The following is a 16,294-nucleotide window of genomic DNA, read 5'->3' as shown; positions in this document are numbered from 1 at the left end:
ATAGAAAGCAGGTGTTTAAAATGAACAGGAACAGGAGGTCAGAAGATTTAGTACCACCTAAATACTGTTTTTAATTATTTTATTTGCATGAAAGCAATCCACAGCTTCATCTGTTCCAGATCTAACAACAAAAAAAAAAATACTTTTTACAAATTGAATTTTTACCTATTTTTTTTTACCTAGTTATCTGACAGCAGATGTCATGCCAGCAACTATGAAGAAGCATGAAAGGTATCTTCAGAGAACAGCCCACACTATAAATATTCACTCTACACCCATCCCCAGTTAAGGTCTCATGTTATATGTCAAGGGCTTAGCTCAAAGGTTGGGAGCCATAGATTACAGTTTGTTCTCTGGGTCTGTTTTTTGTTGCAGTTACTGATGGCTTTGTAGGCATGTGTTGTTTATGAGAAAGCTTTTTGTTGTATCATCTGCTGTTGGTGGCTTAGCATAGATTCCTTATTTTTTGCTAAAGGTGGTGGGTTTGCTCTCCTGTAGAGTGTTGCAGGCACTAGTTGGCAGAGACAGACTCTTGTCTGTCATCTGGTGGCAGTTGGGTTTGTAGCAACTTTGCTTGCAGACAGTAAACAAGGTCAGTGCAAGAGATCAGCTCAACAACAGAAGAAGACAAGTCTCTGCTGTAAAGGTTTGGTCCTTCTTGAACATGTTTATCATGTAGCATCATTTGCATTGTTTTAGATTGTAAGCATTTAACTGAGGATCTTATCAAATGATTGTAGTTTTGGTTGTGTTTTTCAAGGTGTGTTTAATATGGCGAACATGGCTGGAACTTGTAAGAAATGGCAGCAAAGAGATTCTGGTGAGAAAGATGGGACCCTGCCTCCGTTGATCAGCAGCTCCAGTAGCGTATCTACTAAAAACACCACTATCCGCCTTCGGGATATTTATGATCCCAAGCCTCAACCTCCCAAAACCCCAGTTCGGATCCGCCCTCCAGGTCCAAGAGCTCCCTCTGCAAAGGAACTCAATTTGAAGCAAAGCTTGCCCAGTGATCCTCCAACCAAGACGATCATGAGGAGACGAGCTCAGTCTCTTCCCTCATCTTCAGATAGGAAAAAGGAACTTAGAAGCCTGCAGGTACGCTTTGTGGACTCATTGGGCCTTGAGTTGGAGGAAGTTAAAGTCTTCAAAGTTCAAGAACATCCCCTGATACCCCAACATGTTATGTTCAGACTGCTGATGAGCTCTGAACTGGCTTTTGGGAAGTCATTGGAGCTGTCACTGCCTTACTTCAAGCCTTGTTTCCCTGAGAATATGGGAGCACAGCCAGACTTCCTGAAGCGTCTCTGCACTCAGAGTGTATGTCTGGAGCAGATCCTATGTTCAGAGCAGGGGATAACAGGCACTATACAAGTACTTAATTTAGCTTATGAGAAAGAGGTCACAGTGCACTACTCATTCACCAACTGGAGAACAATCACAGAAACAACAGCATCCTACGTGTCAAGTGGATACCGTGCTGAGTGCAACACTCCAGAAACAGATATCTTCAGGTTTCGCTTGCCTGTCCCACCCTTCATTTTGCAGCCAGGAGCCATTTTAGAATTTGCCATTTGCTACCATGTGAAAGGATCAAATTACTGGGACAACAACAATGGACACAATTACAAAATGTCATGCCACAGCTACAATGTGACTGTGCCAAGGGAGTGTGAGGACAGCATGCTGCATTTCACCTGAATATCCACAAGGGGGAGCTGTAACATCTGAATACAGATATGCGTAGGGGACAAGCAGAATGCTGCACATTAACAGTTTCCAGCAGCAGAACTGGAATATTAAACTAAATATATTTACTCAAGTACTCTATGTTTCTGTAATTTTGAGGTTCCACTATACTTTCCCACCACCTTTCAGATTAAAATATTTTTAAAATACAGGATTGGTTTATCAAAATTGTTAGAATTTCCAGTTTGTTCATTTGTTAGAAGTTGAAATGAACGCCAATCAGCCACAATGCACTTTTAGTTTCAGTTTTGTCCTTGTGTAAAATATTTCACTCCACTTGAAGTCATGGAAGGATTCCTGTGTTCCTGCTGGGCTTTTATTTAGATTAAATCCTTACCACCACTGCACAGACCTACAAAGGAATTTGCTCACTTTGCATGCTAGCAAGTCTGGTGACCCAGCTGAACTATTGTTGTATCGTAACACAATTTTTTTTGCTGATTTCATGCAAATGGAGATGAGTTAATGATCTGCTGGCAACTTGAGCAGCCTGCTTCTTATTTCTCTGTATTTTCTGCTGTGATCAACAAGGCTTGACCCCATTCTTCTGGAGCTTGTTTTGTTTTTAGAGAAGAATTACAGGGACCAGCGTCAGCCTCCTCTGTTGCACTGTGACCAGCTCCCCATAGATCCATGACTGCACTGACCTTTCACTAAAAAAGTTTCCACTAATATGAGAGGCCAGATTCCAGAGAACTTTCTGGCAGGCTGCAATGTTTGGCTCATAGCAGGGCATTCTTCCATCTGCGTTAGTCACTGCAGCTGTATGGCATGCTTTAAACGTGATAGTAGTCATCTGAGGACCCAAAGCATGACCGAGCATGTCAAGGCTTAATCCATAAATCCATCATTGAGAGAAAACTTTCTTACAAACAAAGTTGTACAGCTTGTGATCCAGATGTGAGCAAATTATTTTTTTGAGAAACAAAAACTGTAGATTTAAAATTCTTATTCAAACTCCTGAGGTATGAATGTAACTACAGTTACAACTTATTGATTAACAAACTGTTTAGGGTTTGGAGAAGTTTGATTTGATCCAATAATTAGCTACAATATGTTAATGCACGTTGATGATGAAAGTGCTCTGCTGTTGCAACATCATACATTCATCAAACACCAGGAACGCTGACAATGTTGTGTGTAATTTGAAGCGGTCGCATGTTGCAGTTATGGGACACTAGATGGCACCATTGCTCAAAAACAGTGCTCCATTCAAACGCCAATGTGTATTTCCAGTGGTGGAAGAAGTATTCAGATCCTGAAGGTATCCATGCAAGAATATATTACTAAAATACCTGCATTCAGTAGACTAATGACTCCTAACAGAGGTACTACTACTGATACATGAACATAATTGTATTGTTGACAAAATTTTAGCTACTTTTTATACTATTGGGCAATTTGTTGCTCTTAATCTCCAATGTAGCATAACTAGTGAATAAATGGATTAGAGTAAAAAATATAAAACATAGTAATGAGGGGGAAAGATTCAAGTACCTCAAATACGAGTATAGTGCTCAAGCAAATGCACCTTCTAATATTCCATCTCCCACTATTAGAACTTTAGGAATGCACATTGTAAATATCAGTCTGTTTGTTGAGCTTTACTCTTTATTCACTTCAGAACTAAAGTACAAGAAACAGTATACTTCTCACATTGATGGAACCATTCGATCTCTCTTGTAATAAACAGACTGTATTGTCTATTGGCTGTGGATTGAGTGATTGGCTGGTTTACCCTCATTGTTCCATCACTGATCTGCTTTTAGAAACATTTGTAATCAATCTACTTAGAAAAGTAACACACAGCATTCTACAGTCACGCTCCCCAAAGAAATATGTGTTGTATTCAGGGCTCTCAGAGGGCACTCATAACTTGGCAACCCTTCGTTGTTATCTCTTGCACTTGGCCTCTCTAGGTTGTTCGTAATTACTGGATTCACAGATGGATGACTTATTCCACTGTAGCAGTTACTGCGATGCACAGTTGATGAAGGGATTTGCAATAAAGTGCAAACCTGGTCTTAGTGCTGCAAGGCTTTTAGTGCATCCTCTGTAAACCTTTTACAGTTGCACCAGAAACAAACACTGCACGGGTTGCCTGGCTTTCATCGCTCTTACACGGTGCTCGTTTGTCTGGATGTTCTTCTCTAACAGTCTTAGCTGCCATGCCAGTGTGTCGTTGGGGCACACATCCATGCTGCCTTGCAGCACTGTGCCTTTATTTGGGGCTGTCATCTTGTGCTTATTGCTGGTACTTATATAAGAAGCCACCATATTAGGAGCCAACATGATGCTCAATAGTGACGTTTACTTCGGTGACTGGCTGAGATTGAAATGTAAAAACTGATGTATCATTATGGGTCACATCATTAAAACATCAAAGAAAAGGCCTAAAAAAAGGCCTGTGTGTTTTTGAATAAAAGAACCGTCTCTTGTGATATGTCTTCATTGTTAGTCTCAGGTCTCATGATTATGAGAATATTTATTTGCAGAAGCAACATTTTGTTAACATAAAACTAATCTGTGGTCAAAAATAACAATGATGTTGTGTATTTTCTGGAATACATGGAAAAAATGACGTGATTTATAATCCAAAGCCTATTTTTGAACCAGAGAGTCATCATGCTTACCGTTGGCTAAAAACTGATGAACATATGTTCAGCGTGACTGTTTACGCTTGGCCTTCACCCATGTGAGGGATACCCGGAAATCAGGATATCCCCCTCACATCCATGAGAGCATCCCTCGTTCCTCCCACGCAGCTCCACAGGTTACCGGGCAGTTCTAGACCGGACTGACCACCTCAGCTCTCGTTTCATTACTATAGCCAGTGAGCGGTCCTGGAGTACAGTACAATTTAAACTGGAGCTGCCATCTGTTCCTCCACCAGTGCCAGGATGGAGGCTGTGACTCACTTAACATGCACGTTGATGTCAGTAAAGAAGCTGAAAACTATGCTGCCAAGCTGAAGGCATGACAAGAGATGCTAGAATAACAGGGTTGCTTCTATTTATTTTTTTTTTTCAATTTTAATATCAGGTAAGAGGCTTCTACCTTGTGAAAGAGGATTTCCAATAACCTCACGTGCACACACAGTACCTATGATTTTAATCAGGGATAAGTGTGGTGCCACTAAATCGAACACAATGCCTTGTTCCTCTCATACTTGTTTCACAGGAGCACCGCGGTTATTAGGTCGACAACAGGCTCCAAAGTGAACAAACGCAGTCAGGTGAATTTGTTTTCATGGGGGGATTTAACCTCACTCACATCCTTAATACTCGAATGATGCCTGTTCTCATTTGTCAGAGAGTAACATGCGGCATGATGAGAATAAACAGGTCACTGCCTGCTTTTGTAAACTAACTGCCGCTTGATCTGATGAAGGCGAAGTTCGCTGTGACTTTATTATCTGCTTACCAAAGCACAAAAATGATGAGATGACTCTGAAAGGATTACAAGCCATTTGTGATGTGAAGTTCGTCGTGTTATCACCATAATTCTGACCTTTTGTGGGACATCACACATTTGTGTCAGGCCATGATATTAAAATGTGATTAGAAGACACAACACCAAAATCACGCTGTACACAAGACAAACGAGCGGTTTGTTACAAATTGAAAACCTGTATTGTGCAGACAATAAATAGTGCTTACAAAGGGATTTTTGTCTTTTACACAGACAAGGTTTCTTTTTACACTGTTGATATGAAACATCATCAACTGAATCGGTGAGACTCAGACACAGCTTGGGGATGTGACTACTGATACTGGAGTGGGACTGGTCGACTCGGTCACATGCACATTTTCCCCCTGTGGCATCAAAAAGGACGTCATTCAAAAGAGTCTGTTTACAAAAGAAAGTCTCTGCTTGTCTATGGCGATTACATGACCTTGATTCTTCCTGCTCCTCTGACAAGGCGAAGTGAGGGTTAAGGTCATGTTCCTCTGAGTAGAAGTGGAGCTCGCTGCATGCGTCCCCGTCTACCGGCGGCTCCATTTCTAGAGACATAGCCTCCAAGGTTCGCCGGACACAAATACCAGGACACCCACTGACTGTGGGACAGGACGCTGGAAGACTCCGTGCAAGGTCTTCGCTGACAGAACCAGATTACCAGCAACTCTTCACAGAAGAAACCTTGCTAAGGCCGGTGGAACCTGCAAGGGGGAAAAGAGGGGAAAGTGTGAGCACAGACTAAAAAATGGCTTCATCAATCAGGAGTGCTATTAATAGCCCAATGGACAGTGCTCTTAACATCAGCCAATAGCTTCTCCTTAGAAATGGGGTATTGCGTAAGCAACACCCCGGCTAATTCAGGGTTTTTTTAGAGCTGGAGACAATCTTGACATAAGCAAAACGTAAGCTAAATATACGTGGACATTCGTTATAGTGGAGAGGTGGTGCAAAAGGGTGCAACTTTCTCATCTCAAGGGGCCTGGTTGCAGCTAAATTTAGGCCCTACTTTGCAGGGCGTGTACTCACTGATGTGAAACCGTTGGATATTGCACCTTTGAGTCTTTACACAATGTCATGCTGACCCTCTCGAACATCACCCCGAAAGGAGCCAAATAGGAGATAATAACGCTCTCTCAGACTCACCTTGTCAGATGCTTGCTTGAAGAATGAACTTCCATCTCATTACTTTTGAACTCGTTCAGCTCCTTCCGTATCGCTGCCTGCGGAAAAGGAAAGCAACAACAAGCATAAGCCCAGGTGTCGCCCCCCACCTCCTCGTGCAACTCTCGTACATCTCTGCAGTCGCTCAGGTGGCGGAGCTCAAATGAGGATGTTATGAAAATGGAGAAGCATCTGTTGTTCAGCTGCAGATTATGTGCGCTTAAATGGGTTTAATCTTTCACACCCAAGTATGTGACAACCGGGGGGTTCTACAGACGTACTATCAGAAAGAGAATCTAATACCACTCTCATGATCGCTGCAGCCAAAGTATGGGGAGAACCCAGAAGGGACAATATGGCCTGCCTTATAGCAGCCATATGTCAGCAGTGTATCACAATAATTCCTAATTATATGATCAATAAATCCAACCTTAGATTTAGAGTTAGATTTGTGGCAGAACATGGATGGATTAACCCATAATTTAAATGAATTCACTTATGGTTTGGGTTCACATGCCCATTGTAAGACAAGCAGCTATAATAGGTGAGTTGGTGCTGACGAAAAGGAACCTCCTGCTGCAAAATCCACTGTCACAGCAATCCCACTTTTAGGTGTATAAGTGTGTAACGTCTCCTTACAGACCAGATACAGAAGCACTTAAATTTAATTCAAGACAGTTTTATACTTTTGAGGATTTTCTCAGACTTGCAGAAACCCTGTACAGGAGGCTGACACAGATCTGTTTCACAATAAGATGTCAGGATATGGCAACTGAATCAAATTCTTGCACCGTTTTAATATTTAAAAGGTTGATGTTGCTGTTCTGAGATGGCTTTTTTTTTTTTTCAGCTACCTTGTCAGCAGCTGACAGTCTGGTCCAGGGCTTGTCAGCTCGTCTGTCGTAGTCCTGAGCTTTGGCCACTTCCACATAGTCACTAAAACGAATGAGGATCTTTCTGTCCCGCAGCTCGTCCACTGTCGGCCGCTGGTTCAGCTGAAAAATTAAGATAACCGTCAGATCATCTGTTTATCAATGCATTCAGTCATCAAAAAGATTGGTGATAGAAACTAAATGTGAAAAAAAAAAACCCACAACAGCAGGTTGGGTATTAAGGTTGTGTTTTGGCTGTGTGACAGTCCCACTGAGGGCTGGTGTGTCGCCCAAATGTGGGATTAAAAAGGATGAAATTTGAGGGAACTGCTACCTTTCTGTTCAGCCGCTGTTTGATTTCCCTCCTCTCCTCCTGTTCTGTCTGGTCATTTCTTTCTGTTGAACACACACACAAAAAAAATACAAATATTATACCAAAAAGCCAAAGTAAACATCATTTAGTCACAGTGACAATATTTCCAGCATGATCAAAGCACTTTAATCAGGAATATTTAGATTTTTTTGGAGACGCAAATGTCGAGAAAATACACTGTCACTGTTTGTAGCGTGGGACCGGACAGTGATGATGATTGATGAAGTCTGTGATTAACAGAGCCGGTATGTCTGATCCTCCTCAACAATCAATACTCCTAAGTGAGCCGGTCTGCAAAAGGACAGGACTCACAGAGCGACAACTCTGGATCAGTGCTGCATGTGAGAGCGAGACATGGGCAGATTAGAGCACTAATGGGATTTATGTTTATTCGATACAGCAGAAAGATCACTGGATGTCACTTCATTTACTTTTAATCTCCCTCTTTTTTGTTTTTTCTCTCATTACAAAATTTTACGGAGCTATTTGGCAGCTTGAAAGGAGCACCTGTCAGCCTCTGAGTGAGTTTCACTCTTCGGGTGAACGCAGAGCAACAGGAACACATGATCCAATTATTTGCATTTGCTTTTAGTATGTGGTTTGGACACTGGATGGTGAAATGTGTTGTGGTGTCCTGGTTTCAAAAGGGGTGTGTTTAGCTTGAACACATGTTCCTGTGCACAGAGAGAGAAAGAGAGACGAGGGTCTGTGATGGAGCAGACAGCTGCTCAGAGCTCACAGGTGGCCCGTCTCAACCAGGAGACACAGCTTGCTACAAACGTGGGACTTCATTCCTCACAATGGCTGTTTCATAATTGTTCTGTGTTGTGAGGACAGCTCGCCTCGCTTCACAGCTTGAAGCGCTACAATCTGACACCTGAAGCTATTCTTCAGAATAAAAGAGTGTCAGCACTGCAAGAGGGAAGTCATTACAGATTCAAATGTGAGTTCAAATGGACTCAAATAGAAGAAACAAAAGCACTACAGTTGACTAACTGCTTAGTATGACTGAGGCTTAAAGTCCCTGTGGAAACAGTACTGGAACATCACATTGATTTTGAGGGATTGGTGGGCAGGGTGTATCATTTAGTGTCCACAAAGTCAATATGGGAATATTCTGCAAATGTAAATAAAATGCAGGGCTGCAACTAATGATGAATTAGATTTAGAATTAATCTGCAGATTATTATTTTATAATTAATTCATAATAAATAATTCATATACCAAAATCACAAGTCCATCACAATCTACCAGAGCCAAAAGTAATGTGTCCCATTGTTTTTGATTGAACGACACTCCAACAACCAAAGATATTCAATTTGCAATTTTTTAAAACAAAAACACATCAATAAAAACAAAAAAGGAAGAAATTACTAAAACTATAAACTGATTATTAAAACAGAGGATAATTTTCTGCAGCCACTAATTGATTAATAGATTAGTTATTCCGATTATTTCAGCTGTAAGAAAATAAAAACACAAGAAGAGAATAATCATGATTTAAATGAATAATAAATAAAAAAAAGTGTGAACATTATTTTAAAATACCGACTCAGACCTCATCACAATGGTCTACTGTCACTATAGAGATACATTTTGAAATGAACGTAACTCAAAATAAATTCAAATCAGCCAAATAAAGTCGAAATGTTGTGATTTGTAACAGGTTTTTCAAATTAAAAGCGCGTCCTGTAGTGACGTTCAACCAAATCTGTGCAAAGTGACACAAACGGTAAACAGTGGTGTTTGTCATCACAGATGATCTTAATCATTTAATCATTTATGATCAATGCTTGAACTACTCACGCTTCAAGATGTTCCGGCTCTCCAGCTCCTCCACGGCCGGTCTCTGGCTCAGTCTCCTGCGGAAAAACACCAGAATTACGTTCTGGACCATCTTCTCTCCTCCACACGCTGCTGTGGGCTCTCCTTATTTCCTCAGCCCCCAACCAAATTGGCACAAAGTCTTTTCCGTCTTTTCACTAGTACTAGCACTTTGGATGCTTGAGCCGATGTGCAGAGCGCCAAGATCCGCACATCCAAAACGCAAACACCGCGTCCCACCTCGAGTCCAAAAAGCGGCTTATTTTAGTATTATAACATTTATGGATCCACATCGGGAAAAAAAAGTCAGGCTGCGCGTTCAGTGTCGCGCGTCAGAAGCCAGTTTGAGGGAGAAAAAAAGGGAGAGTTTCCCTTAAAAAGAGCTTGTTTTTACTGATCCAGGAGCGGAGAGATGGGAAGTTTCGAGAGGAGCGTTGGTTGGAGTCCCGGCGGAGGTGTGGAGGATGCTGCGCGCTCTGAGCTGTACTCTGAGTGGAGTGAGTGGTGTGGTGCAGCACAGGCTTTTACCACATGCACAATACTAATGTGAAGGGGCGGGGCTGAGGAGGAGATTCCCCATGCGCGCGCGCGTACGCACGCACGCAAACCCTTGCACGCACACACAAACCTGCTGCAGCAAAGGGGGGTGTGCTGCTTCTATACTGTGATAAAAAAACATTTGGAAACAGGCTTGTAGTGAAGGGAAACCCACATCAACTCACTTTTATGTATTCCCTCAATCTTTAGAAGAACCTTTGGGTGCACAGTGCATGATGGATCAGTGATTAATCAAGTAATCAGCCAGCACTGACAAGGACTGGAACATATTATATGTAACATGCGATGAAAGCAAACATGCAGCCAAAGATGACATGAAAACAAACAAGAGAGACAGTTGCTGATACACCCGTCTGTATTCATGTGTTAATGGTATCTACATAATGGTATCTACATGTTGAACAGAACGGGGAGTTTTGGCACACCCACATTTAGCCTGTTAGTTGTTAGTTCCCAGCATTCCACATCACCTGAATTTTAGGATTCCTCACATGACCTTCTGAGATAAATCCCTGCCCAACCCCCGACGGCACACTCACTGCCACTAAATTTGCCACGCAGCTGTCAAGACAGCACAGGATTCCAAAAAGAAACCTCTCAGATTGCCTCACAGCTTCACGTTTAGATTTTATTCAAACTATAGGATCCATGTATTTTAGATTTAGAATGGCAGATTAACGTTGAAGGTTGCTGGCTAGGAAAATATAAGCAGGCAAAATAACGCTAAACTGAATAAGCCACTTGACTAACCTGCTCTATAAAGGCAAAATGCAGTAATGATATATTTGGTCAGGAACCTGAATCTAACTTTAAGTGTCCTATTATATGAAATATGACATAAAATAATGTGCATTTTATGTGAAAACACCTTTTTCAGTAACTGCACTGATTGTGCTCAAACAACAGAGCTCTATAAAGTTATACCTAGCTGGTGAGATGCGTGGTAGACTAGTCTTATAAAGCTAAAACTAGATTACTAGTTTCCTGAGACGTTATCTGTAATGTTATCTGTAATTTAATGATAATCAAATAACTTAATTAAATCATGATAAAGGCCCCATCTAAATACTGATAAAGCTAATCAGCTTAGTATATCTCAGTAGCTGTCGTCAGAGCTTGTGATTCTTTGTGTATTTAGCAAAACAGATTCATTTAAATCAGCTCTGGACTGTCAATAATTTGAATAAAGCTTATTTCCTTAAACAAAACACCTAAAAAAGACAAGAAAGTGCACATACTGCAGTTTTCTCTGAGCATCACACCAAAATTATTCAAAGGCAGAGTGCACGATCAACAGTTTGCAACTATTCTAAAACTAAAACTACTGCTGTTTGTCTTTTTAGGAGAGAATTACTCAAAAGCTGTCTAGTTGCCCAAAGAAAAAAAACCAAAAGGTGGAGGTTTAATGTGCAGCCCCCGGATGTTACATTGTCCACATCCACTAAAGTGACGCAAAGGGCTGCTGATCAAGGTGCGAATGCACAGACCACCACTTCCCTCAATAAGTTAAATAAAGACGAGTCACGACTCACTTGAGGAAAAAGTGCAAGCTTGTAATAATAATAATAAAAAAACAATTTTTATAATCAACCAGAAAAGGGCCAGACCACAATGTATTCACACTAACTGTTGAGGGAGATGAAACTATGATTCACACCAGCTGCAGGGACAACGTACAGCAGAGTGGACGAGCAGAAAATTAGATCAGATGTTGTTCTGACCAGCACAGGAGTGCTGACTGAGAAAAGGGACATTACATTTACTGGGAACACTGTGTCTTTTTTGGGGCATGACGACCCCCCAAACCCTCCATATTATTGATGTGGACAGACAGTTTCTGAGTCTGGGTTCACAGCAGGCCAGGCTAGCATCATCTTTAAATTGATCAAAATGATCGCTGAAGTACTAACTGTCCCCCTGAAATTGCTCTCTCTAGTCTAGATAAAATAAACGTGACTGGGATTTTGCCATCTACCCATCTAAGCTTTAGAAAGACCCCAGCTGTGCGCACGTGTGTGTGTGTGTGTGTGTGTGTGTATATGTGTGTGTGTGTGTGAAGATGGGATGTAATGAGTGTAACAGTGGCTGCATACAGTTGTTGATGGTTTGTTATAACACTACAACTCACTGCTTTCATTCCACGGTGAAAATAAAGCAAAATACATTTAGTCTTTTTCTTACTTTGAATCTAGCAGAATTTTACAGGTTTCATTTCATATATTATTACTCTCACATAATCATAATTTATGATACAGCACAGCTTTTTAGCACCGGCAATAAACTGTTATGATGAAACATTACAGCATTACACATTATTATAGGTGCATTAATATATTCTTCATTTTAAATACAATAACCTATGACACTGCATGGAGTGTCATAGCATACTATGAGTTCTTACTACAGTTGATTGTTGAGATGTGTGTATAGGTGAGTACAGGTAATCATAATGCATTATAAGCCCAATTAGTCAACCTCTGGATTATAACTAGAGAGTCCACCGGACAAGTTATAATTCATTATGAGTCACATCTGTGATGTTTTATAATTGTTGATATGGTGCATCAAAAAGCATCATGTGTGTTTATGACTGTAGTTATGAAGCATTGTGAATGCACTGTAATTGACTATGAATGTTTAACGCACCACAGATGTGGTCTTCATAGAAAGCAAAACTGCAAATGATGTTACACTGTGTATCTGTGATGTCTAACAAATTCTGTCCTCATAAAACATTTGAAAAACCGATATACATTTTTTTAAAGATCTGAATCCAGCATTGTTTACATCATATTTGCTTTGCATATGCTTTATGCATATATTTGTTTTCACAATGCACACTGAGCATCGAGGCCACAAAACTTTTTGGGGGGGTTAATCAAGTTCAATCTGATCTCGTTTTCAGGTTGTATCTTGATTTTTTACTGGGCAGCTGTGTGTTTTAGGTACTAGAAGGATCATCATACTTGGTGTTAGCAGATCAATATTAAAAGGAATTGCATCCCTACTACTCGTTGTCCACATGGTACCTTTAAATGCAGGTCTGTTATATGAGGTAAACTCCAGAACGTTGGCACTGGACATATAAGTGGTGCAGAATTGTCCGATACAGCCATGATCCCTTGAGATACTGAGCTGGCTTTAAAACCTTTTGTAACACTGTTCTGATGACATGACGAATACTTAGGTTGACAGACATAATAACCCAATGTGTATTTGATTTGACAAAGCAGCTGAGCTCAGACTATGACAAAGATGAAATAATGAAAAACCTTTTAGAAGCTGCAACGTTTTGTCCACAGCCCTGAAAATAATGACAGGGCGGAAGGCACCTAGAGTGCAGATCTAAAATAAACCTCCCGTCCTGTGACAGCTTCAGCTGTGAATGGGACCACTGAGGGCTTACAAAACAGGACCACAGAGTTGGTAACAGTGGAAGCTGAGGGGAGTCGATGTGCTAAATGGAGCAGAGCTACAGTAGGATGTGTGGTCCGCAGTGGAAAACATTCCAGGTCAATAGCTTTAGCCTGAGTTCACAGAGGGAATCAAATCTGCTGCAGACACTCTTATTTCACATTAGAAAGTGTAAGTACTGTACATTAATGCAAAGCCAAAATCCAAATACCATAAAAGCCACAGGTGAGTCAGCCTGTTTCTATTTTGCTAAACAATCCTATTGGGCCCCTTTAGTCACAGCCTCCTGAAGCGATTCGCGCTTCACAAGTACTCACCCACACTTCTTGGTCAGAGGTAAAAGTTCCTCGTTTGCTGGAGAACTCACCAGCACGTCAAAGCGATGAGCTGCTTGTGAGAGCAGAGGCTGATGGGAATGTCAGCCCATGAAGAGAGGAGGAGAATGGGATGAGTCAGGCGCCACGGGCCGAGCAGCGGCCTGCTACTACCCACTGAGGTGTGTCCTAATTCCTCGCTCCTTTCCCTCAGTGGCAGAGCCCGGGGACAGGAGTGCCACGGTCGGATGTGGAGTCTGAGAGAGCCCAGGACGGCCCGGGGGACGAAGGGTGCAGTTGGTGGGTAGTTGCCAGGAATAATTAAAGGAAACCTCTTTAATGGTAGCCTACCAGAGGCTTGGTGTTTATGTAACTGGGTTTTGGTTTAGGACTTGTTGTGTTCGAGGGTTGATCTGGATGTCTCCTACTGTTACTAAGTCACAGGAATATGAAAGACTGTGGCTATGAGGCATGCTACAATGTTGCTTGGATATACATTTCTTTGGATATACAGCTGTGAAAAAGCTCTCTAAAACACTAAATCATTCTTTCCAACGACCTTTTAAAAACTCCCTGTGTTTAAAGGCTTGCTGTGCTATTGATGACAGATGAATGGGCACAATTCAAAGACTCAGACATAAAAACCAAGAATCAATTCTTTATCTAGCCAGCTGTTTGTCTCTGTGGCTTTGCCCTTTAGCACAGGTCCACAGATCAAGTGGGGGATCATGTCTGGCTCTTAAGCAACCCGCTGGGTGCACAGTGTGGAGGTGGCAACTTCAAATAGCACGGTTCAGCTATCGAACAGTACAGGTTACTTCACATGAGCTTCAAACTTTCACAGTGAAGACATTTCAGGTGGCTCTGTAAGTCAAAACACATATCCATTATGAGTTTCCATTATGAGACTAATAGTCTACAGCAATGCTAACAGCTCTGTGATATGGCCATGTCATTTGGTCATAAACGGAATTGACAAACTGAATATTTGACTGTCAACATGGATGGCTGTGCCACATGTGATGGCAATCCATCCAATAGTACATGAATGTGACTGTCAAAAAAATCACCAGGGTTCATTATCTGGGGACCATGAATGTCCAATTTTGTGCTATCTATCTTGTAGATGGTGACAAATGTCGAGATTTTGAGAGAGAGATACTTCACTAAAAGGTATAAACGTCTGTGTGCTGGTGGAAGTAGAGGGAAAGTCAGGCGATTACCAAAGTGAGTAGGATTCATCCTCTGGGACCATGAATGTTATTGCATTGCAATAAATAGGACAGTTGTAAAAATATTTAACTCTAGACCAAATTGGTGGTCAGACAGACCAACATTGCTAAGGCTAAATATCTGAGTGTCTTATCCTTTCAAAGTACACTACCTGTCCTGAAATGACTGAATACACATCGATTTCCTAAAACAATGGACATCCATTAGCCAACATAGATGTACCCTATTTAATCCATATCTGATTCTGTTTGCATAATGAACCCTCTTACAATCAACTGGGAAGCCAGAATCAATACTGGAGATGGACAATGGCCAGACTGGGAGAACAAATGTACACCCTACTGTATCTGTTTATTTATAGCCTGAAAAATGTAGCAGGGGGTTGAACAAAAACAAAATTAGCCAGGTTTGTCAGAGGTCACATCTCTGATCACTGCAGATCTAACTCCAATTTGGCATGAGGTTAGAACGGGGAGAAAACAGCCAGTGTTCAGTGAGTGGGTGCGGAGGCTTTGAGACTTTTGACATTTCAATTAGAGGGTACTCACAGCTAGATCCCAAGAAAAAAGCCTTTGTATAACGTTAATTACTGCATGTAGGACAGGGATGGTCTATAGTGGTGACAACATGTAATTTGACGATTTCGCTTCATGCCATATATGTGCAGACTGTATCATCCGGTGCTTACGTCTCTCCAACTGCTTTAAAATATCTGCCAGCTCCAGTCCTGTAATTGGACTGATGCCTGGCTGTGATGCTGCTCACTATAAAGGCACAAATAGAAACGGGACAGGCACATCCTGCGCGAAATGTTCCTCGCGTGAAGAGACAAAGACTACACACTGTCTTCAATATTTTAACCCTCAGCTGACTGAAAACATTGTTCTCACCTACAACATTTAGCAATATTGAACAATGCTTTTTTTAAAAAAGGGAATTTAAAACCAAGAACAGCAATCTATTGAGACAATTCATGTGTTGCTGCAAAATATTTGCACACACACAAAAACTATCAAATAAATAAAACACACTGTATAAAAAACCCCAACTATAAATACAAACCAGTGAACTAAAATCCAAATATTCAAAACATAAAATATATTGATAATTTATATACATTTATCATGTGTTTTCCTTTGTGAACATTTTTTGACGAAGGCTTATAGTAAGACTATGAAAGTCTTCTTTTAACAAATTAAAAATTGATTTCATAAGCAATAAAACTAGCTTGTGTTAGCAAACTTTAGAAACATATTGTATAATTGAGCCATTAAGCCAAAGTTACATAGACTGCCATTAATGTAAAGATTTTTCCATTTGTTGAAAGATGTTTTGAG

At 41.0% G+C, this 16,294-nt stretch overlaps 2 protein-coding genes across 6 annotated transcripts in view; one reads left to right on the top strand and one right to left on the bottom strand.

Moving 5' to 3' along the window:
- Window positions 1–487: 487 nt before the first annotated feature.
- ppp1r3db (protein phosphatase 1, regulatory subunit 3Db) lies at window positions 488–2,732 on the top strand. The gene is made up of 2 exons (XM_010748613.3): window positions 488–646; window positions 761–2,732. The coding sequence occupies exon 2, from the start codon at window positions 772–774 to the stop codon at window positions 1,699–1,701; it is 930 nt and encodes a 309-aa protein (XP_010746915.2). The 5' UTR covers window positions 488–646; window positions 761–771; the 3' UTR covers window positions 1,702–2,732.
- Window positions 2,733–5,358: 2,626 nt separating this feature from the next.
- Window positions 5,359–16,294, bottom strand: part of phactr3b (phosphatase and actin regulator 3b) — a 54,319-nt gene continuing 43,383 nt past the window's right edge. For all 5 annotated transcript variants that reach the window (XM_019267323.2, XM_019267324.2, XM_027283657.1 and 2 more), the window contains 5 exons: window positions 9,421–9,476; window positions 7,576–7,637; window positions 7,224–7,364; window positions 6,352–6,428; window positions 5,359–5,909 (listed from right to left, as the gene is read on the bottom strand). In XM_019267323.2, coding sequence (XP_019122868.1) covers window positions 5,894–5,909; window positions 6,352–6,428; window positions 7,224–7,364; window positions 7,576–7,637; window positions 9,421–9,476 — 352 coding nt within the window. In that variant the 3' untranslated portion in view covers window positions 5,359–5,893. The remainder of the gene's footprint in view (window positions 5,910–6,351; window positions 6,429–7,223; window positions 7,365–7,575; window positions 7,638–9,420; window positions 9,477–16,294) is intronic.

Source organism: Larimichthys crocea, chromosome I (assembly GCF_000972845.2).
Source record: "Larimichthys crocea isolate SSNF chromosome I, L_crocea_2.0, whole genome shotgun sequence".
Taxonomy (NCBI): domain Eukaryota; kingdom Metazoa; phylum Chordata; class Actinopteri; family Sciaenidae; genus Larimichthys; species Larimichthys crocea.
This window is presented reverse-complemented; position numbering and strand designations above follow the sequence as displayed.